Raw genomic sequence first — 24,922 nt, forward strand, 5'->3', positions numbered from 1 at the left:
AGACTATTAACACATCTCCTTTTGAAGTTGTGCATGGGAATAAACCTTTGAGTGTCTTAGATTTGGCACCCTTGCCACTTTTTAAGAAAGAGAATGTAAGAGCAATAGAAATGATAGATTTTATGCAATCTGTCCATGCACAAGTCAAGGAGAGAATTGAACATTCTGATGCAAACTACAAGGCCGTTGGTAATATTCACCGAAGGAGACTAATTTTCAAGGAAGGGGACCTTGTATGGGTGATTTTGACTAAAGAAAGATGTCCTCATGGCTCCTATTCCAAGTTGGGAGCAAGAAAAGTAGGTTCATGCAAAGTATTGACTAAAATCAATGACAATGCCTACATAGTCCAACTACCCCCTCACTAAAACATTTCTAATGCCTTCAATGTGAAGCATTTGAAGCCTTATTTTCCAGTCAAAACTTGAGGGCAAGTTTCTATTACGGAGGGGAGTATGATGTAGCCACCCTCTACCCTTAGGCCAACCAACCAACCAACCTCCCCTCTACTCTTAGGACTGACAACCAACCACCCTCTACAAGCCAAACAGCCTGCCACTCTTTCTAACCTCTTAGGACAGCTAGCAGCTCCTTATTTTGACTTCTTATATCTACCATATATCCTCTTTAATTACAGCTATGACTTATATAACTATTAGCTACTTTATTTCCTAGTAGTTAAAGATTATAAATAGGCTTGCTATGTAAAAGTACAGTTAGTTTTTTTATTTATTTATGTAAACTCAACTTAATTTCAGACCTGGACAAAAACTCAGTTTCTCCAGTTATCTATAATTCCAGTTTTGATTCTTAATTCTAAGGCAATTCTAGTTCAAGTTCTCAATTATTTGATCTTGATTTCCATCACAAGCGAGGAAGACAAGGAGGAGAACTGTTACTACCAACCGAAGGAGAGATATATGATTAAGACTCATCAAATGTTACATCAACACTAATGAAACAACGACAAAGAGTAAGTGAGTAACATCGATATCCCTTTTGAGTACGAGAATACCCAAGAAAAACAGATTTAATGGATCTAGGGTCAAGTTTATCACTCTGTGGACCTTAGATATGAACATAGCACACACAACCAAAGATCTTACGAGGTAGATGAACAAATGTGCATTAGGAGAGAGCACTGTATAAGGGATTGACCACCTAGAACAGTGGATGGCAAGCAATTAATCAGGTGACAGGCAGTGAGAACAATATCACTCCAATATGATTTAGGCACAAGTCACCTCTAACAAATGATGCACTTTGCGTTCAGCAACACCATGATCCTCAAAAAATAGAGACAAAGATGTATGAAAATATTCACGAGCATTATTAGACTAAAAAATAGGAAGGGGAGCATTAAATTAAGTCTTTATTTCCATAAAAAATGATTTGAAAATTGAGTACAATTTAGACCTTTCTTTTATAAGATAAAGATATGTGACTCGAGAATAATCATCAATAAAGGTGACAAAATATCTAAATCCCAACAATGAGGGAGTGTTTATTGGACCCCAAATATCAAAATGAACTAAATGAAAAGGAGTATTAACATGACTCTCACGCCAAAAGGCAAAAGGCACCCTATGGTGTTTACCCAATTGACATGCTTCACATTGTAAGGACTCAAGTTGACGACACGATGGGATTAACAACTTCAAATTTTTGAGGGATGGATGACCAAGGTGACAATGATGCTGAAGAGGCAAGAGAGACAAATGAGAAGCCACTAAACTGGGAGAATCACGCTGATCTAGGTAGTTAAGTCCACCGGCTTCGTGCCCTCCACCAAAATCTTCCCCGTCTTGAGATCCTAAAAGATGCAATGAGTGGATAAGAAAATGGCAGTGCAATTCAAAAGTTTATTATTGGAAATAGATTAAAAGAAAAATCAGGAATATATGAGACAAAGGAGAGAAAGATTAGGATTGAAATTGGCAATGCTCAAACCATAAACTGTAGTGGTTGAGCCATCTGCCAATGTAACATTGGAAAGACTACTGGAGTACTCAAGGTCGGACCGAAGGTACCTGTCATACAATCAGTAGCACTTGAGTCAATGACCCAAGGGTCCTGAGTGGCAAGACAAGCAATGGAAGTATCATGTTGAGCTAAAGTAGCTGTAGAACAAGAACCAATAGAGTTAGAATGCAAAGACAGATGGTGATTGTACTCTTCCTGAGGAATAGATGTTGGGCTTTGTGGAGCCTAGTTTTGTTTAATCCGGTTCGACGACTCGAATAATATCGTGTGGTTTTTAATGGGAGATTTACTGAGGCTTAGTCCATGGAGTGGAGAAATTTTTTTTGGCCCATTATGTATATGTAGAAACCGACTTTGGTGATTAGGGTTTTAAGGAGGTTGTGTTGCCGTGTTTAATATAGAGAGAAAAATATTGTAGCCGCAAGTTGTACTCTGTACTTTTTCCTGATAATAGTGAAATCCCTGCAACTCCATAGACATAGGCAAATTACCGAACCACGTAAATATTTTCTTGTGCGTGTGATTGTTTTTCTTTAGCGTGTGTTTTCTCTATTTTTGTTTCTTATAGGCTGGGAATTCGGTGAAATTCCCTACAACTGGTATCAGAGCCTAGGGTTAGGTTTGAGTGGGAGCAATGACAGAGGAAGCAAGAAAGGCGTCTGAAATAGAAAAGTTCGATGGCACAGACTTTGGAATTTGGAGGATGCAAATCGAGGATCACCTTTACGGGAGGAAGTTGCATCTGCCACTTCTAGGGGAAAAACCTGAGGCTATGAAGGCTGAGGAATGGGCTTTTCTTGACAGACAGGTATTGGGAGTTATTAGGTTAACTCTATCTAGGTCTATTGCACACAATGTTGTAAAGAAAAAGACCACAGCAGATCTGATGAAGGCTTTGTCCGGTATGTATGAAAAGCCGTCCGTAAACAACAAGGTGCATCTGATGAAGAAATTGTTCAATTTGAAGATGGCAGAGAATGCTTCTGTAGCACAACATCTGAACAAATTCAATACTATTACAAATCAATTGTCGTCCGTAGAAATTGATTTTGATGATGAGATTCGTGCTCTAATCGTTTTGGCTTTTTTGCCAAACAATTGGGAGGCAATTAGGATGGCAGTAAGCAATTCTACAGGAAAAGAAAAGCTGAAGTACAATGACATACAAGATTTAATTCTGGCTGAGGAGATTCGCAAAAGAGATGTAGGAGAAACCTCAGGATCTGGTTCTGCCCTAAACCTTGAGACAAGAGGCAGAAGTAATGACAGAAATTCAAACCGGGACAGATCAAAATCCAAAAATTCTAATCGGAACAAAAACAAATCTAGATCAGGCCAACAAGTACAATGCTGAAACTGTGGGAAAACATGTCACTTTAGAAATCAATGCAGAAGTCCTAAGAAGAAGAATGAAGATTCTGCTAATGCTGTAACAGAAGAGGTACATGATGCATTACTTCTTGCAGTAGACAGTCCACTTGATGATTAGGTTTTGGATTCAGGAGTTTCGTTTCATACCACTCCACACCAAGAAATCATACAGAATTATGTTGCAGGTGATTTTGGTAAGGTGTATTTGGTCGATGGTTCAGCCTTGGATGTTGTAGGTATGAGAGACGTCCGGATATTGTTGCCCAATGGATCTGTTTGGTTATTGGAGAAGGTTCGCCATATTCCTGACCTGAGGAGGAATCTGATTTCTGTTGGACAACTTGATAATGAAGGACATGCAATACTATTTGTTGGTAGTACTTGGAAGGTTACAAAGAGAGCTAGGGTATTGGCTCGTGGAAAGAAGACTGGTACTCTGTATATGACCTCATGTCCGAGAGACAATTGCAGTTGCTGATGCAAGTACTGATACAAGCCTATGGCACTGCAGACTTGGTCACATGAGTGAGAAAGGGATGAAGATGCTGCTGTCAAAAGGAAAACTACCAGAATTAAAGTCCATTGATTTTGACATGTGTGAAAGTTGTATCTTAGGAAAGCAGAAAAATGTGAGCTTCTTGAAAACTGGCAGGACACCAAAAGCTGAAAAATTGGAGTTAGTACACACTGATTTGTGGGGGCCTTCTCCAGTTGCATCCCTTGGAGGTTCAAAGTATTACATCACTTTCATTGATGACTCAAGTAGAAAGGTATAGGTTTACTTTCTGAAAAATAAATCTGATGTATTTGAAACTTTTAAGAAGTGGAAGGCCATGGTTGAAACAGAAACAGGTTTGAAAGTAAAATGTTTGAGGTCAGATAATGGAGGAGAGTACATAGATAGAGGGTTCAGTGAGTATTGTGCTGCATAGGGAATTAGGATGGAGAAGACCATTCCTGGGACACCACAGCAGAATGGTGTGGCTGAGCGCATGAACAGAACTCTCAATGAGCGTGCTAGAAGTATGAGGTTGCATGCTGGACTACCAAAAACTTTCTGGGCCGATACTGTTAGCACTGCAGCTAACCTGATAAACCGAAGACCATCAGTTCCCATGGAGTTCAGACTTCCTAAGGACGTTTGGAGCGGTAAAGAGGTAAAGGTTTCACACTTAAAAGTTTTGGTTGTGTTTCTTATGTTCATATTAATTCTAATGCTCGTAGTAAACTTGATGCGAAGTCTAAAATATGTTTTTTCATTGACTATGATGATGAGAAATTTGGCTATAGATTTTTGGATGAACAAAACAGGAAAATCATCAGAAGTAGAAATATGATATTTAATGAACAGGTTATGTATAAGAACAGGTCAACTGTAGTGTCAGATGTTACAGAGATAGATCAGAAGAAATCTGAGTTTGTCAATTTAGATGAATTGACTGAAGGTAATGTCCAGAAAGTGGGTGAAGAAGATAAAGAGAATGTAAATTTACAGGTAGATCTGAGTACACTTGTAGCTGAAGTCCGTAGATCTCCCAGGAACATTAGACCTCCACAACATTATTCACCCACTCTAAATTATCTCCTGTTGACTGATGGTGGTAAGTCAGAGTGTTATGATGAAGCCTTGCAAGATAAGAATTCAAGCAAGTGGGAGTTAGCCATGAAGGATGAGATGGACTCTTTGTTGGGGAATCAGACATGGGAATTGACTGAATTGCCAGTAGGAAAAAAGGCTTTGCACGTTCAAGTAAGTGGGAGTTAGCCATGAAGGATGAGATGGACTCTTTGTTGGGAAATCAGACATGGGAATTGACTGAATTGTCAGTAGGAAAAAAGGCTTTGCACAACAAGTGGGTATACAGAATAAAGAATGAGCATGATGGTAGCAAACGTTACAATGTTAGATTAGTTGTTAAAGGGTTCCAGCAGAAGGAAGGCATTGACTACACAGAAATATTCTCTCCAGTTGTGAAGATGTCAACAATCAGACTGGTACTGGGAATGGTGGCTGCAGAAAACTTACATCTTGAGCAGTTAGATATGAAGACAGCATTCCTTCATGGTGACTTGGAGGAAGACCTTTACATGATTCAGCCAGAAGGGTTCATTGCTCAAGAACAAGAGAATTAGTCTGCAAACTGAGAAAGAGCTTGTATGGCCTAAAACAAGCTCCTAGACAGTGGTACAAGAAATTTGACAGTTTTATGCATAGAATTGGGTTCAAGAGATGTAAAGCTGATCACTGTTGCTATGTTAAGTCTTTTGACAATTCTTACATCATATTACTGTTGTATGTGGATGATATGCTTATTGTAGGGTCTAGCATTGAGGAGATTAATAATCTGAAGAAGCAATTGTCCAAACAGTTTGCAATGAAGGATTTGGGAGCTACAAAGCAAATCTTTGGTATGAGAATCATTAGAGACAAGGCTAATGGTACATAGAAGCTTTCACAGTCAGTATGTGAAGAAAGTTCTCAGTAGGTTCAACATGAATGAAATTAAACCAGTGAGCACACCTTTGGGTAGTCATTTCAAACTAAGCAAAGAATAGTCACCAAAGACAGAAGAAGAAAGGGACCATATGAGCAAAGTGCCCTATGCCTCAGTTATTGGCAGCTTGATGTATGTTATGGTGTGTACAAGGCCAGACATTGCACATGCAGTGGGAGTTGTGAGCAGATTCATAAGTAGGCCTGGAAAGCAGCATTGGGAGACAATCAAGTGGATTCTGAGATATCTGAAGGGTTCATCAGATACATGTTTTTGGTTCACAGGTGCAAGTTTGAAACTGCAGGGTTATGTAGATGCTGATTTTGCTGGTGATATTGATAGTAGAAAGAGTAATACTGGGTTTGTTTTTACTCTGGGTGGTACAGCTATATCATGGGCTTCAAATCTACAGAAGATTGTTACTTTGTCTACTATAGAAGTTGAGTATGTTGCAGCAACTGAAGCTGGAAAGGAGATGATTTGACTACATGGTTTCTTAGATGAGTTGGGTAAGAAGCAGGAGATGGGCATTCTACACAGTGACAGTCAGAGTGCAATCTTTCTTGCCAAAAATTTGGTTTTTCATTCAAAGTCAAAGCATATACAGACAAAATACCACTTTATCCGTTACCTTGTTGAAGATAAGCTGGTAATACTTGAGAAGATTTGTGGATCTAAGAACCCGGTAGACATGTTGACTAAGGGTGTCACTATTGAGAAGTTGAAGCTGTGCGCAGCTTCAATTGGTCTTCTAGCTTAAGGACAGGAGGATAAGTTGTAGGGATGAAAGATTGTTTCTTGGAGGATAGCGGTTTGATGTTGGTGATTGAATTAGTCCCCAAGTGGGAGATTTGTTGGGCTTTGTGGAGCCTAATTTTGTTTAATCCGGTTCGACGACCCGAGCCGACCCGAATAATATTGCGTGGTTTTTAATAGGAGATTTACTGAGGCTTAGTCCATGGAGTGGAGAAATTTTTTTTGGCCCATTATGTATACATAGAAACCGACTTTAGTGATTAGGGTTTTAAGGAGGTTGTGTTGCCGTGTTTTATATAGAGAGAAAAATATTGTAGCCGCAAGTTGTACTCTATACTTTTCCCTGATAATAGTGAAATTCTTGCAACTCCGTGGACATAGGCAAATTGCTGAACCACGTAAATATTTTCTTTTGTGTGTGATTATTTTTCTTTGGCGTGTGTTTTCTCTATTTTTGTTTCTCACAGGCTAGGAATTCAGTGAAATTCCCTACAAAAATAGAGATTACTCTGGATGTTGGCGGAAGTGATTGTGAAGGTGGTTCTTCAACTTGAAAACTAGCTTGGTGAGTTGAAGGTTTACCATACAACTCCCAACATAAATCTACTGTATGATTCTCACCATGACAATTAGTGCACGTACGAATGTCACATCCTCTACCACGCCCCCCTTGGTCATGACCTCCACAGCCTCAGTCCACACGACCACCTATATTACTCCCCATATAAGTGGCAAAGGCAGATTTATCACCAGAAGTTAATGCATCAGTACTAGAGGAAGGGAATGGGGCAATATTAGAGTCAGATAATGAGGCCTGTCTAAGTCTACCAAAAACTTCACTCAATGTTGGGAGGGCTAGACTACCTAAAATTTGTGATTTCGCTGGATTAAAAATTTTAGGTAATCTAGAGAGGAAGCAAGCAACATGCATAGAATCTCATTGTTTCTTCATAGTTTTAACATCAAAAGAGATGCGCCGATAAATATTGAGTTCTTCACATATACCTTAAACTTGTTATAATAGTCTTCCAAATACAAATCACTGAGACTCAAGGAAAAATAATTTTGATGAAGTTCATAAATTCACTTCAATAATTTTGACTAGAGTAAAGTTCCTTGGCCTGTTCCCAAACAAGTTTGGGAGTTGGTACGAAAACAAAACTACAATTGATCTTAGACTCCATGCTATGCCATAAGCAACTCCTAATTTGTGCATCTTCGGCTCTCCAATCAGCATATTTAGAGTCCATAGACATGGGGTTCCTGAATCACATAATCAAATTTCTTTATACCAAAAAGAAACACTTCAACTGCTTAAGCCCATTGTGCATAATTTCTCCCATCAAGGCAAATGGAGGTAATTGAAAGCATATCAGGAGATAACATAAAATGAGATTGAGTAGCACCTTTCAAATCCATAACAAAAGAAACTTATATAAAAGAACCAACTAACAGTGAACAAATAAGCCAATGGACCCGTGGGGAGCAACTAAACCAGAGAATCAACAATACAATTAAACAAACTCAACCATCAACACTCAACAATCCCAGCAACCATCAAAAACACTGAGAACAGCCAATAACCAACAACCATGACTATCAATAGCAATCAGAAGCTTATAAACTCATAATAGGTAGAGAAAAGATACGCCAGAGAAAAAACAGAGCCCTAGACTGACAAATCCGGTGGTAGAGCGAGGATAAAAGCGACAGCTGGTGGGGAAGGCGACCTGAACTAGGACTAAATCTTGATCAAGCAACGGCAATATGGTACCATAAGACCAAGGAGTCAGTCGCAAGAGGGAGGCAACTTCTCCATGAAGGAGAATCGACGCTCGTTCTTGTTGCTGGAGCTTGTAGTGTTGATTGGCGTTGCCGATGAAGGTGGCTAGCAATGGAAAAGGGATGGATTATGGCAGTGGCAATGACTCTGATACCATGTTGTTGATAAAAAATACATATCAGGTTATTTCAATTAACCCTTACATAAAACATATTATATATATACACACACACACATAAGTATACATGAGTTTACTGTTTTGCCCCAAGCTTTATACCCATAACAAACATCTTCACACTTCAATCTTGGACATTGCAAAAAAACATTATAGACTTTACATTATAATGGAATTTGCCAATGTAAAACCTAACAATCTCCCCATTTGAAAATTCTATGACCAAATCCAATTTACAGACTCCAAAACAAATACTATTGACAATCCTCTTTCGCTCGAACAAGAAGCGATCAAATTTTTGTCAAAAACTAGAATTTGATTAATCAAGAGTCTATCGCATGGCAATTGCAATCCTACAAAAAGTCTTCTTTCAGTGTTATCTTCACACTTCGATCATGGACATTGCAAAACACATTATAGACTTCACATTATAATGGAATTTGCCAATCTAAAACCTAAAAATCATCTCATTTGACAATTCTGTGACCAAAACCAATTTACAGACTCCAAAACAAAATAGACTAATGAAGTACAAACAGTACCAAGAAACTACATATAAAACTAGAAATGACTAACTATTTCTTTGTGTAATATCCTGTATAAACTTGTGTCCTAAGTACTTGCAAACAGGTTAAAACAGGTGCTACCAAACTTGATTTTGGAATCCCAAAGTGCCTTTCAGTCGGATAAGGCCATCATAGATAACATACTAGTGGCTTTTGAGACACTACATCATATGAAGATTCAGAAAGTGAAGAAGATGGGTTTTATGGCTTTAAAACTTGATATGAGTAAAGTATATGACAGAGTGGAGTATAGTTTCTTGGAAAAAGTCATGGAAAAAATGGGCTTTAGCGAGAAATGGATTGCACTTGTAATGGGTTGTATTAGCTCAGTCTCTTACTCTATCTTGATAAACGGGGAACCTAAAGGTGATATTCGCCCTTCAAGAGGAATTAGACAAGGGGACCCTCTCTCCCCTTATCTTTTTCTTCTTTGCTCAGAAGGTTTGAATAGGTTACTCTATACTCAGCTAGGGAGGATCGAATTTGATGTTTCTCTTTGTGTAGACCAGGGCCACGAATTTGACACCTATTTTTTGCAGATGATAGCTTGATCTAGGGCTATCCAACAGATCAAGTGACTCGACCAAACCGATTGGATCCACTCAACCCGAAGCCCAACGAGCAGGTCCAAATAACATGGTCAGTCGGATTCGAGTCATATGCTATTAAAAACTGAAAGTTTGGTTTGGGTGGTAGGTTAAGCAATTTGAAACCCGTAGAAACCGACCCAACCAATAATAAACTTAAAAAGGATTTGGGTCTATTTTCATGCTCAAAGTCAAGACCGGATCTCACTCTCTCTCTCTCTCTCTCAAATCCCTACCCTTAGGCTCTGTCCTAATACCACCGCCAGCCCTACTGCCACCAGCCCACCATACTGGGTTGTGTCTTGCCTCAAATCCCACTCTCTTGAAGTAAAGAACAATAGAAAACATGAGAGAGAGAGAGAGAGAGACGGCGGAGGAACAGGTGATGAGGGTGAAGGAAGACTGGACACCACTAGAGTAAGGAGTCAGAGGAAAGAGCGGTTTGAAAAAGCTTTCTCTAGAGGTCAAAGGTGGATCCAACTAAAGCCTCCTCTGATCTGCATGGCTTTGATCTTGCGTAATCTGATGGCAAATGCAGTGATGGTGGGAGGAGGGAGTGGTGGTGGTGCCAGTTGAATCTTATTTCTCCTCTTTCTCTCTTTCTTTCGGTCTCATATCTAGGTCTCCTCTTTCTTTCTCTTTCAGTCTCAAATTGGGGTTTGTAGTGTTTTTCTTATTGATTTGAATCTTAGATTCGGTTTAGGTGTTTTCAGTGCTGTTTGATTTGAACTTTAGATTTGGGTTTGTGATATTTTTGGTGTTATTAGATTTCTCTAGTTTTGGATTATGGTTGTGACATGTGAGATGTGTTGTTTGAGTTTGGGATTGATTTCTTCTGTGTTGTTCTTTAGACCTAAAATCACTCGACTACTCCGACCTGCATAACTGATGACCTAAGATATCGGGCCCAACTCGAATATTCGGTCAGTTGCGGGTCCATTTTTCATACACCCTATCTAATCGGTTCGGTTGCAGGTCAATCTCAAACTTGATCCGATCTGTCCCATGGACAGCCTTAGCTTGATCTTTTGTCGGGCAAACTATGGGTGATCTCCATTCTATTCAAGATATACTGGTTCTTTATGAGCAAGCTTCGGGACAACAAATAAACAGAGGAAAAACTACAATCTTCTTCAGTAAAGCAGTTTCAGTGGAGAGAAAAGAGGAAATTTCAAATTTCCTAGGCATTCGAAAAATTTAGAGAATGAGAAATATCTGGGCTTCCATTGGTGGTAGGGAGGAACAAAAAGGTGAGTATGAATAATATAAAAGAGCAAGTGTGGAATAAGTTGCAAGGGTGGAAGGAATAGTTATTGTCACAAGCAGGGAGAGAGGTCCTATTCAAAGCCATGGTACAAGCTATCTTGACTTTTGCCATGAGTTGCTTCAAATTACCCATAGGTCTTTGTCATGAGATTGAAATGTTGATAAGAAAGTTTTGGTATGGGCAAAGGGGTGAATAATAGAAGATTCATTGGAAGAGTTGGGAGGTTCTCTGCCAACCAAAATATCTTGGAGGCTTGGGCTTTAAAGATTTACAAAAATTTAATGAGGCGATGTTGGCTTAGCAAGTTTGGAGGCTTTTGAATGATCGATCCTCTCTCTTCTACCAGGTTTTCAAGGCAAAATATTTTCCACAAGGCTCAGTTTTGGAAGCCAAATCCTCTTTGGGGTCATATGCTTGGCAAATCATTTTGAAAGCCAGGTCTTTGGTGTCAGATGGATTGCAATGGAGAGTGGGAGATGGCTCAATTATCCGGGTTTACAAGGATAATTGATCCCACCAAAAATTGACTTGCCTAGAGATGGCTCCACAGAGGACTTACGGGCAGCAGATTTGATCAATCCAGCAACGGGGTGGTGGGATAATCAGAAAATTGACCAGATGTTTCTTCCTTTCGAAGCCTAGAAAATCAACAACCCATACTTATTTAGCTAAGGTTGATATTATGGCGACAAGCCTAAAATAAACAAAAAGTACATAAACCTCCCCTTAACACATACATCAAATACACTCTCCCTTTTTTCACAAATGACAGAGTACTCAAGAATCAGTAAGCTGAGGGAATCTGCTCTCCAGTCGAGTTAAGTGAGTACAAATCAGTCACGTCATCCACAAGCATACGCTGGGCGGCCATCAAATACGCTCCCCCTTTTTGTCATGAATGACAGAGTACTCAAGAATCAGTAAGCGGAGGGGATCTGCTCTCCAGACGAGTTAAGCAAGTACATATCAGCCATGTCATCCAGAAGCGTACGCTGGGCGGCCATTAGTCAAAGATGGAGCAGCATAGGAGGAAGGCAGACCTAGTACATCAGCTTTAGCAGCAAGAGCAGCAGCATCTTCAGCCTCATCAACATTTTTGGACTCATAATCTGGTTCAGATGAATAAGCAGGAGATTGAGGACATTTAAGAGTGCCATGGCCATTAGCAAAAGGGACTGGGAAACAGTCCAACCTAGGAGGAATAATGATGCATAGGTGCAAAAGAATTCCAGTGATCACACACGGAAAACAAGTGACGACTTCCATTGTGGGTCAATGATGATCTAAGTTATGTGTTGACTGTTATGAATAATATTGGTTTAGTCATGTCAGTAATGTTGGCATTTTGTATGTGGGGGATTATTATATAAATACTCTTTGTATATTAGGGTTATTAAGTTAATCAGAAATAACTACTGTTATTAATACCAGACTGTACCACTGGTTAAACCATAATATCTGTGTTCCATGACCTTCTCTTGAATAATATGAAGTGTTGTACTGTTTAAGTAGTCTCCTGTTTCAACCCACAGAAACCACAAAAACAATCCCCCAAAGCATGATTTAACAAGTTCAACAATGTTGTTGTTAGTTTTGGAATATGTCGTTGTCAAAAGTGCAGTGTACTAACAAAAACACGCTTACAACATGTGAAATAAATCAATGAGCAAGTTTAAGACCTTCAATTTGTGAAAGGGTAAGCAGTATATGCTAACATATGAAATCAGTGATGCAGCTAACACAGCTCATGACACAAGGCCTAAACACAGTCACCATCCTTTAGAGAGGTGCTTAACTCATACTCCTCCAAACTAGATACCATTACGCGCAATGTGTTAAAAGATAACCTTATGCCCATGCACGATCATCGGCTTCTTGTATCAACATAGAAAAATTACCCATGATTTATGTAGTGTTCACCTTTTACCTAGTTTACAAACACAAGCTTTTTATCATTAGTTTCAAACATTTCACTTCATATTTTGAAATTTATCTATCACTTGTAGCTTGCCACTTGTATCAGGTTGAGAAGCATAGACACAGACAGAAGACATAAGACACAAAATTTCTTGAAAAACTAGGTCATGACACAGTGGAACACAAAAATGAATAAATTAATAAATATAGATTTTTTAGGTATATTTTACATATTTCCAAGCATATTTTAAGTTTTAGAAATAAGTAATGATAACAAAAATGTTTGAAAATAAATCTTTTTTTGCTAAGTATATCTATAGTTAATTAAAAGCAATGACGGATAAACAACAAAAGTACATTCATACAACGAAATTTCAATAGCCAATAATAACAATGTGAATTTTTATGATAAAAATCTTTTTTTTTTTTTTAAAGTTTGCTTAATAGCATACATTTCTTTTCTTGAAATAGAACTTTTTAATAATAAAAATCTTTCTGTTAAAGTTTTCCTAATAATAAATATTTTTTAATGAAAATGGATTGTAAAGCGGTAAGACCATGGCAATAACATAAACAATAAGTTAAAAGCTATAGTAGAAGTTAAGAAACTTTTGACACCTTTCTCTCTCTATGGGGAAACAATTTTTTGTAAAAAGTTCTAAATAATGAATTTGCAATAAATAAAAAAAAGGACATATGGGTCAAAAAGTCAAAAACTCACTTTGAGTAAAAGAAGTAAGAACTAAAACGGGATCAGCAGGAAGCCATACCTGTCCAGGAGAACCAGATCAAACATCTAAGCGTCAATCTAAAATGGGAGAGTTCCTAATGGTTGATCGAGTGGCAGAGAGAGTAAATCTAAAGAGGCTAGACAAATGGAGAGAGAGAGAGAGAGAGAGAAGATCCGGTCGATGACTGCCCAATATTTGGTTAGTGGTTGTCATGCCGTGACTGCATCCCCACCTTGTGGTGACTATGTCTAACATAATTTTTTTCTTCCTGAACTCCATACAGACACAAATGCAGCTGTGTCACTGGCATGTCTGTATTCAACACATGTCCGACACATACACACCAAGGTTTTTGCCATGTCCATGCTTCCAAGCTATCAGACTTAAATATCCCAAAAATAAATGGGGGTAAAATTCAGGTGCAGAAACTTTAAAACACAATAAAAATTTTAACAGAACCAACAAAAAAAGGTTTAAAATTTGAAAAATCTGGTAGGATCAAAATTGTTATTTTGAATGTAACTATTGGTCAACTAAAAAGAGAATTTAGAAACCAAACTTTAGATATTTGGCCAAAAGATATAGAAATATTGAAAATTTTGGGCTGTCCCAACTCCTCCATAATTTCAACAATCTAAATTAAATAATAAAAACAATTCACAATCAAAGGATTCGATCCTTGTGATGAGCTTCTTCTTTTTTTTTTTTTAAATAATTTATAAAGCTTGATATAACTTTTCTAGGATTCATATTATTTGATGCCATCAATATATATTATTAGAAAAATTTATTGCCACCAGTTAATGACCTAGTTTGCAGTTCAGGCCTAACAATAAATAACATGCTAGTATAGATAATGGATCTAAAAAAACCTGCTCAGGCTTCAGCCCACACATAAAACAAGACTCAAATCATACGAAACCAACAAATGAAACAAAGATAGCATTGGCAGAACCTAATTTCGCTGAACATATGAACCAATTTTTTTGGCTCCATTGGGTAGCCCATTGAGCCTATGAGATATACAAATGAGAGGTAGCTCTCATCTATCCTTCAAACCCTCCCTGGTGTAGGCGGGATTTTGTCCAAGGCCTCTTGTACCACAACAGGAGACTTTACTATCTAAAGCTAGATCAAACCAAACTTGGATTTTCTTAAAACATGATACCTGAAGATATTACTAAGTATACGCACAGTTGTGCACACATATGGGGAGAGAGAGAGAGAGAGAGAGAGATCTTACTTTAGAAGGTTAGCTAACAATTGCTGCCCAACAGTTTCCGAACTATTCTCCTGATTTGACATAAACCATGCTAAAGATGAAACACTGCACTTAAAACAAAATCATGATGAACCATACAAAAATCACATATGTACCTAAGATGACACAAAGAACTACAACCAAAATCCATTTTAAGATTAGCAACACCAACAAAAGTACCTCTCAGCAAATATATGTTCCCGAAGTCCAAGGATAGTTGGAAGTCTCATACCATCATGTTTTTTAAGAAATTCTTGCAGCAAGTTCCTCATTTTGAAGGCTTCTTCCATATAGTTAACCTGTTGAACAACTTAACAATCTGACTTCCGCCTAAGAGAGTGAGCTCCCAAAAATTTCTAAGTGTGCACATGCATACATACATAGAGCCAGACACATAAACACCATATATATATTTGCCTGTGGTACCTGATTCATATCTATTGTTTGCAAGACTTCCCCACGTGTAAAAATAATGGCATGATTTTGATTTTCTGGCTTGCCCTCGCCAAGTATCACAGACCCAGGAAGCTTTATCCGATATATAACCTGCAATAGAATATTCAAACAATCATTCATGAAGCATTATGACAATTCAGAGAACAAGTGACAATGCTGTGCATACAATGCCTATAGTTGGAGTCAAATGAATGATCACAAAATCATTTTAACTACCAGAACTGCAAAATGAAAAGGAAAAATAGAGAATGTCTACATGTGTGTCAACCATCTATCAATCTTTATGATCTCTGCCACACTAACACAATTCTATAAAAGTACCATCAGCATCTAGATTATTGAGTCATCCAACCTAGTTTCAAGTTATAATCTAATACTTGTACCTGGTCCAAATTTAGGCCTGGCGAAATATCTGAATATGATGGATCAGCCTTTACAAGTGTTGAATAATAGACCTTTTGAACCCCTTTTTTGGAGTAACCTTTCCTAGGTTCTTCAACTTCATCAATGTAAGCTACACGAAGAGATGGGTACCTGAGAGAAGGAAATAAGGGCTCGTAACTAACAATTTCTTAGAGTAGCAATTATACAACGAGAATTGAATTTGGGAGAATTACTTTGTCATAAGCTTTAGAATGTCTTTGGCACGAGGATGACCAGACCGTTTATCAATGCCATACTGCTGGCATGACACCACATATGTGAATTTCAAATCCACTATTGCTTGAAATTGTGCCAATAATGACATTTCACCAATCCTTTTTTTCTCATGATCTAGTTCAGCAGCCTTGTAGCCTTTCATAAGATCTGAATAAAAGAAATTGACATTTCCAGAAAAAGTTTTTGTTTGTTAGTTTTTTTTTTTTTTTTTTGATAATTTGATAATTGAGGATAGGGGGATTTGAACCCTGGATGTATCTGTTGGAAACACTAAGAGTTGCCAGTTGAGCTACAAGGCTCATGGCAACATTTACAAAAATAAGTTGGTGCACCAATCAAGAGATGATTAAACACAAGTTTACAACCAAGAATTCTCTAATCACCTTCACCCTTTGTCACATCCAGAAAGGCCTGAAGTTCCAAAGCCTTCCGGTAATACATCATGCCTCGTACTTATTTGTTGAGGGTACGGTAATGAGACATGCAAAAAACACTCATTATCAAATAAAGTCAAAAGAAAGCATCCTCAAGTCACATACAATGAGAGAGAGAGAGAGAGAGAGAGAGAGAAGGGAACTTATACCAGTTCTGGCCAATGTTTGGCCTCTATACGATGCCCATAAACGAAGTTCTTCTTCCATTTCTTCAGTTGCTATGAGTTCTTCATTACTACACTGGACCCGCTCAAGAAAGTTACGCCATTCATCTATATTAAATGATCATATTATGGATGTTAAAGACGAGAATAAAATAATATAGAGGAGCGGAAGCAAGAAAGAGAAGAACACAAGGGATTATGTGGTTCAACCTGACGGCCTACATCCATGGGATAAGGCCCTAGAGACTACATCTTTACTATATATATATATATATATATATATAATCAAGTCTACTATTACAGTGAACCCTTAACATGGTATATATAGAGACTAGAAGCTGGGTTTAGCCCTACATGGCCTTACAACATAATTGGGCCTCTTGGGCCATTAAATCAACATAAACCCAATACCTTTAACAATGAAAAAAGCATGTCAGTTTTGCCTCAGAAATGATAGTCAAAGAGGAAATAAGTAGTTCAAATAACAGAGGAGAAGAACCTGGAAAGGACTTCTGCAAGTGAAAAAGTTTGGAAAGTCCATCTTCATTGGGCACTTCTAGGTCATTCATGGAGTAAAGAACATCCTCTCTATTGTAAGGAGTGAGGACACTAATAGAAAAAAAAAAATATATATATATATATGTCAGGTACTACATGCAGCAGTTGTGCAATAGTGAAACTCTGAAACCACTTGTAGTGACAAATTTAAACAAATAACCATAAAAGCAAAAAAGAACAATAAAAACACAAAAGGATGTAGTACTCACGCATACATGGAAAACAGAAAAATTTCCAGTCAGAAATGTTCAATGCTTAGAGAGCTTACGAGAAGGAAAGCATATTTTTAACTTTGGGTGCAGTAGGCATGTCCATAAACAATGAATTGGAGAAGAAAGAAATGCGTCTTCTGGCTTCCAAGTTGGATGGCACATCCATAGCAGGCTCCCTTGTGGTAAGCAATAGATGAAGCCTTTTAATCTGTCTAGAAAATAATTTTGTTATGCAGGAACAGAAATTGGAACTAAAAATAAGTAGTCCTAACGTTGACAATTAAAAGGAAGTTTTCTATTGTCTGCAATACTTTTCTTTTATATGAATGCAATTATCTCAAAGAAGAGAACAAGAATAGAATTATTTTTTGCAATGCCAAAACGTATATTATATATTGTTTAATACTTGACAAGGATTTTTTTAATTGAACAGATTCTGATTCAAAGAAGAATTTAATTTTGGAATCATGATACAGATAGTAAACTTTTGTTGAGGCCTCTTTTTTCACGGTTACGTGGAAAAATTTCATCATTTAATGATTGGATTTTAGTGTCATGCTATAAATTTCAATGTATTTTAAACATTTGTGGGTTACATTGTACTTGACTGAGAGGTCAAAGTGGAGTTGAATTGCTGCTTTAAGAATCTCGGTTGAGTGAGATCTAACTATCCAGAGACATGTCAGGTGAGGTACAAATTCTGAAATTCAGTTACCAGTAATCTCGCTGACCCTCACATAATACTCGATTGAGTGAGATTGCGAACTCAAGAGGATTCAATTACTCTCATTATTTGTTGTACCCATTAAATTATCCCTCTCATATAGCCTTCTTAGCCCACGAGATTCAACACCCAATTCTCAAATTGTAGAGTGAGAGAGCTACCCATTTTCCTTAGGAGATAAGCCTATTGTTGTCTTTACCTTCACCCTCCCAAATTGCCAAATTCTTAGAGAGAAGAATCAAGCCTTATACACAAAGAAACCTTAGTGTTCTTTGTTGAATTTTGCTGCTGGAATCATTGGAGCAATCCCTATATCATCAAGAGGCCTTGGAGTTGCCAAGGAGACTTGGTCTTGTAGTTGGTGGCTTAACTTGCAGAACCGATAGCTATCAAGGAGAAAGCATTGGTGCTGTTAAAGTATTCGGTTTATGTTGATGTATTGGTCCAAGAAGTCCAATTATGTTGTAAAGCCATATTAGGCTAATCCTAACTAGTCTCTATATATACACTATTAGGGTTCACTGTAATAGTTGACTTGAGCATGTAGTAAAGATGTAGCTGCAAGGGCTTTAATCTGTGGATGTAGGCTATTGACTAAACCACATAATCCATTCTCTCTTTCTTGCTTTTGCTTCTCTATATTATTCTATCATCCTCTCTAACACGGTTTCAGAACCAATGGTTGCTGGTGGTGTTTGCTTGTGCAACCTTTAGATCTATGTTCGTAAGTTATTCTTGGTAGTTGATGGTGTGGCAGTGACTGTTGATGGTTGTTGGTAATTGTTGTTGTTGTTGGTTGTTGTTATTGTTCTCAGCATGTTGTCTTGTTGCCATCGTTGGTGGCTTTTGTTGTTATTGATGTTGCAGATCCATTCTATAGACACAGATCTGACTCGAGATTCAGATCTGACCAGAACCCAGCTTGGTAGATCTCGGTTGTTCACGGTGGATCGGGGTCTTTAAATAGGTCTCTAAGTCAGTAAACATTTTTTGAAATTCAGATTCAGTTTAACAAAAATCAAAGTTTTTTTTTTCCTATTATTTTCTGGTGGATTTGAAATCCCTTTCTCCATGTGGATTCAATGACACTTGTGGATTCAAAGTTATTTTCTTGAAGTAGACGTATTCTACTTTTTGTGGCTTCCACACCACATTATTTGAGAAAAGGCCTTGGCTTTTAGTGATAACAAAGGTGTATTAACTAAGATTAGGAAACAACAAAGGAAAAAGAATGGAAAAATAAGAAGGGCATAGAAAAATAAATCAATGATATGAATCTTTAATACTCTGATACCATGTTGTAGACACCCGATGTGGTTGTCACACATGTTGAAAAAGGAAAGAAAATAATAACATAAAAATTTATAGAAAGAAGGTGCTGGAGAATCTACACACCCATTCCCTTACTATTCATTCCCTTTTTACAGAAGGATGATTATGATAGGACATGTAATATTCTTGAGTGAGCCAGCTGGGGTAGGGACAGCCAGTCAATGGAATCTTCCTAGAAACTTCCGTACTCTTCTAGAAGGGTACCACATATTCAATAAAAGAGTAAAACATATCATCTTCCTATTTCTCAAAACTAAGCAAGGCAACAAGCTCTAATTAAAGAGATCACATCCTTCTAGTCTAGTGATCAACAAAGGACTTGGCTATCTCATCCTCATGATCACACTCTCTCCCTCTCCCTTCAACCACACTCAAGTCTACCCCATTGAACCAAAAGTTTTTTGGTTGAACCTATACTAGTCTATAATTATGTTCCCACTAGACTTATATCATTTTATTGATATCTTACTGCTAAACTCGTAAATTGTTATTTTTGTTGAATTCATAATAAGTTACTGTTTCTCCACCTCCAAGTTTGCAATTATTTTAACAGATATACACAGGTCAATTCACCATTACTTTACCGATAGACACGAGTAACATCAATGTTATTTTACTGCTAGAAGCAAAATAGTACTAACCATTGGAATTGTCTTATTTTGTTTAATCTTACTATTGTGCATACATTATTTCATAGTTGTCAAAACATGAATCATATCATGTTTCAATTTTTTATTTTATTTTATTTGTTTCACGTATTGTAAGATACATAAAAACTTCATAATGACTAATATAATCATGTTCAACTAATGAATAATATAATCATCACTTATGTAACAAAAATTAACTACGCTAGCCAAATAAATCAGATTAAAGATTATTTTCAAATTGATCAAACTCAAGTAATAAAACATGATATATAAGCTAAAATAATAATTTATTTCACATCATATATTTCATCTTTCCTAATCAACAACATCTAAGTCAATGTTATCATCATTTTCCACAACAACCAGATACTGGATTGATTTGGCTTTTATTAATAACTACAATGAGTCTTAATTGTGACTATTATAGGTATTAGTTAGGGGCAAAGTAGTAATATCATTGTACATGATATATATAAATAATATTTTATGTGTTAGGGTTAAGTTAACAAATCCAACACACATTTTCCCTAACAATATGGTATCAGAGCAGTCTATCTGCTATTAACCGCCGACAACCACAACCACAAGCCACCCTCTTTCTGTTGCCAATAAACCTAGATTCGCTGGCTAGAGTCATTAACTAGCTCCGGCAACTACTATTTTGCTCTATACATTACTGTTGGAGACCAATATATATATATATATATATATATTTTCAGTTTGTATTCTCTTTCTTGGACTTTAGGTTTTGTTTTGTTTATTTTTATTTTTATGCCTAAGAGTGAACGGGTAGCCATGGGTCTTCTTTGGGCCAATATCAGGTTTCAGCTAGAAAGCATGGGTGCGGCTCCAGGGGCGCTGCACTAGTGTCTGACATGCACCGATGCGCCGTGCAGCCGTCGACACAGTTGCACGCGCGTCTGTGACAAATCCCTTCTTTTATTTTATTTTTTCATTTTCCGTTTTGGGCTGATTTAGTCCGAAACGGGCCCCAAATACCAGACTGTACTGGCCTGAACCAGAGTTCCAGCCAAGATTTCGGCATTCTGGGCGATATGGACGTTCCGGACTGGTCAGTAAAAATGAAGGAATAAAAGTATTAAAAACTAAAAAGAAGAAAATTAGAAGAGAGATTCACAGCTTGAATGAAGAAGCTTGCATTGATGATGATAGTTTCGCTTCAAATTCTGAGCTGTACCGGCCTAAACCGGTGTTCCAGCCAAAATTTCGTCATGCCAGCCAAAAAGCTTGTTCCGGACTGAAATAAGGAGCTGAACTTTTTTACTGCTTCTATGCACTTGATCTCGTCAATGGAGGTGAAGTGTTGCTTAACTCTTGACTTGCAGAGAGAAGATTTGCATGATATGGCAAGAAGGTAGATGCTAAAGAAGTTGAAATAGAGGAGAAGAGAGTTGTTTGAGTGTTTACTGGGAATGTTACTGTGAAAAATCAAAGAAGATGATGAAACGTGAAAAATCATTGAAGATGATGAAACTAAAGGTCAAAGAAGGAACATTGAGTGTCCGTTTGGCAAAGATTATTTTTGCTAACTTATTTTACTATTCAGCTTATTTTTGCTATTATTCATAGATCTCACTGCACTTTTTGGTACTATTCATGGGTCACACTATACTATTTCAGCTAATTTTTACTTTTATCTATAGTACTTTCAGTAAAAAGTTTTCAGTTTCAGCAAAATAAGCAGATCCCAAACGGACCCCAATAAGTGGAAAAGTAAAATTAAAAACTAAAAAGTAGAGGAGAATTTCTTGGAAGGAGCATGCTTTACAAAAACCATTACATGCTTGCATACTTACAAAAGTACCACTTTTTTCTTTATAGAACCAATCAGTTTAACACCCAGAAGCAATTTGAAACACAAGTTTGTGGGGAAAAAAATGAAATTAACACCAAGTCCCAAACAATTTCGTTAGTTAGTAATGTTTCCAAACTATTTAGGAAACTAATATCTTGAGCTTTGGAGACTCGAATTCATTGTAGGAACTTAAGTCTGATAGACTCAAGTTCTATTGGAACTCGAGTATGAACCACTCGAGTTCCTGCTCTACACATTTAAAGAAAAAAGAGATAGAGGAAAACCAAATGCCTGAGGAAAAAGAAAAGCTCTACAACAAATCCTTTGCCTGGAGCCCTTGCCACCGCCGCTTGGAGCCTTCGCCGCCTGAGTTTAGTACGAGCCGGCTGCCGTCACTGGGATTCAATTTGAGCTGAAGGGTGGTTAAGGATATCTAGGTTCGTGGGAGGAGCCAAGGGCGTGGTTCTTTGTTTTTGATCTCTTTGGGTTCGTTGTTTCTATTAGGGGTTTGGGTTTGTTGTTTTTGATCTGCCTTCTTCTTCTTTGTTGATCTGCATCTGCTTCTTCTTTTTTAGTTAATCTCTGCCTTCTTTGTTGCATTCTTTCTTCTTTGAAGTTCTTTGAATTCTTTGTTCTCTGGCTTCCTTGCTACGTTGTTCTTTGAATTCTTTGTTCATTATGGAACTTTAGTCTTTAAGACTCAAGTTTCACATGGAAAAATCATAAAACTCGAGGCTTTGTGCCTCAAGTTCAAAGAGCAAAATCGAGTCTAAGAGACTCAAGATGTTAATTTCCAAAATAGTTTCGAAACGTTACTAACTAACGAAATTGTTTGGGCCTTGGTGTTAGTTTCCACTTTTTTCCCAAGTTTGTGGGCCTTATTTTCAAAAGAACCATGGTAAATGTTTTTCTTTTTTTAAATAGAAATCTTATTTTATTTGAATTTAAAAAAAAAAAAATTATATATATATATATATATATATCTGGTGCTTAATCCCTAAATTCATCTCAAATTTTGTCAAAACACACTTTATTATCTACTATTAATCTTAAATTAGTATATGTTTACCATTACATGAAAAATATGCTTAGCATTATATAGAAAATATAAATAAAAATATATTTAATAATTTATTAATAAACATATCCCGTTGCACCCACACTCTACATTTTTAAAAATTGTCGAGTCCCTGCACCGCACCCGTGCTTCCTAGGGTTTTTGGCTTGACTCTCAAAACAAACATGGGTCAAGCAAGGCCCACCTTCAAGTGGATGACACATGTCCATGTACAAGGAAGCCAAGAAAACTTTAAACATCATTGCACCAAAGAATAAAAGGTACAGTTGATATACTAAAGGATGAAATGGTCCCACTCGCCCTCCCCCTAGGTCCATTGCTCTTTTAAATTATAGAAGTAATATTTGTATTCTGCGGTAAAATTTCCCATAGTAACTTTCACATTTTGTGCTACATTGTAATGCTACAAATAAACTTACTTTTTCCTTCCAAGCTTCTGTTTCTGGTTCAACAGGAAATCTAAGTCCATCACAAAATAGAGGTAGATATAGATCACGGGGTGCCATTCCCTGATGGATTCCATAATAGCCACCATGACTTGACTCTGCCAAACTACATGAGAAAGAGAACAAATGGATAATAATGATATTAGCAAATTAATATACTTTAACGAGATAGTCGCACCAATATATTTACCTAGAAATCTCTTCGTCCAATATATCTTTGGTCACAATTTCTAGCATGTTTTGCAAGACAATTACAACCTGATCCTTATGCTCATTTTCATTTGCCAACTGTCGTAAGTATTGGAAATCCAGTTATTTTGTTACTAACTTTTGACTCAACAGAAAAATGTCAAGATTGTCAGTTGAAACAATTACCAAATAGTCAATGAGCTCAACAGATTGTTCATAGAGGCTAGGAAGAGCACTCAAATTTAGTTCCTTCATCAAATCTCCTTTTTCTATATGACTGTCAACCTTGAAGAAAATTTCATTTATAATCCTGGACAGAGCAAACCATCAAAGAAATAACAGAATACATGAGGATAGATGAAATTATACTCTTTGGCCTATTTGATTATATATATACTGTTAAATTATCAATTGTCTCAAAAGCTTTAACTATTGAGATAAATAAATTTAAGGTAAAATTTGCTAAATAGTACTTTTTTAGAAAAAAAATTTGGTGAATAGCATGTGTTTGAAGTTATTTAGGTATGTAGACTGTTTTTGAAACTTGAGTTTTCCAAACTCGAGTTCCAACCCGAAATCGAGTTTAGCAAATTGAGTTTAGTCGTCTGACGTGGATTTAAAAAAAAAAAAAAAAAAAACACATGGAAATCAAGTTTGCAATTCCAGCCCAGTTTAGACCTCCATACCAAAGAGCTCCAAGCTCAGCCTTTCACCGCTGCTAGCAACAAATCGCCACTGCCATTGTGGTGGTGGCTTACAATTCAAATCCTCTTTCTCTGTCCGTTTTGCACAAACCCATTCTCTCTCCACAGTTGGTCGATGGCTCATGGCGATGGATATTTGGGTTGTTGTGCTCTAATGGGTCACAACAGTTGATGGGTGTTTGGTTTTTGTGTTATGATGGGTCACGATGGCCAATAGGCATGGGTTTTGCAGTTTGATGGGTCACGAATGCGAGGGAGAGGATGGGTTTGCTGGGATTTTGTTTGGCTTGGTTTGGTGATTGGCTTCGGTGGGTGCTTTAATAGATCTGTTTGGTTCAATGAATTTCCTTTGATGGGTTGGTGGACTCAAAAGGTTTTTGGGTCTAATGGTGTGTGTTGTGTTTGATCTTTGATTGTTCAACTTGCCTGGGTTTGATTATTTTTGGGTATGAAGTTTATGGTTTTGATTTTTTGGGTTTGAATTTGCTAGGTTTGTTCATGGTGTCAGATATTTCATTTACTGGGTTGGAACTCGAGTTCCGTGTGGTTTTTTTTTTTTTTTTTTTTTAAATTCCACATAAGACCTATATTAGTTGGACCTCAAGTT

The 24,922-nt window shown here is 37.3% G+C and overlaps 1 protein-coding gene across 9 annotated transcripts in view; it reads right to left on the reverse strand.

Annotated features, from left to right (window-relative positions):
* LOC115976585 (callose synthase 3-like) overlaps positions 1–24,922 on the reverse strand; it is a 93,694-nt gene that overhangs the window by 26,393 nt on the left and 42,379 nt on the right. For 5 of the 9 annotated variants that reach the window (XM_031097939.1, XM_031097938.1, XM_031097941.1 and 2 more), the window contains 12 exons: positions 23,798–23,921; positions 23,613–23,710; positions 23,396–23,528; positions 17,433–17,584; positions 17,106–17,215; positions 16,592–16,714; positions 16,392–16,460; positions 15,966–16,155; positions 15,732–15,882; positions 15,319–15,438; positions 15,073–15,191; positions 14,875–14,958 (listed from right to left, as the gene is read on the reverse strand). In XM_031097939.1, coding sequence (XP_030953799.1) covers positions 14,875–14,958; positions 15,073–15,191; positions 15,319–15,438; positions 15,732–15,882; positions 15,966–16,155; positions 16,392–16,460; positions 16,592–16,714; positions 17,106–17,215; positions 17,433–17,584; positions 23,396–23,528; positions 23,613–23,710; positions 23,798–23,921 — 1,473 coding nt within the window. Of the gene's footprint in view, positions 1–1,433; positions 1,814–8,318; positions 8,536–12,052; positions 12,093–13,934; positions 14,014–14,874; positions 14,959–15,072; positions 15,192–15,318; positions 15,439–15,731; positions 15,883–15,965; positions 16,156–16,391; positions 16,461–16,591; positions 16,715–17,105; positions 17,216–17,432; positions 17,585–23,395; positions 23,529–23,612; positions 23,711–23,797; positions 23,922–24,922 lie in introns of those variants that run through there. The other 4 variants (XM_031097945.1, XM_031097943.1, XM_031097947.1 and 1 more) reach the window with 4 other exon arrangements.

Source organism: Quercus lobata, chromosome 2 (assembly GCF_001633185.2).
Source record: "Quercus lobata isolate SW786 chromosome 2, ValleyOak3.0 Primary Assembly, whole genome shotgun sequence".
NCBI lineage: Eukaryota > Viridiplantae > Streptophyta > Magnoliopsida > Fagales > Fagaceae > Quercus > Quercus lobata.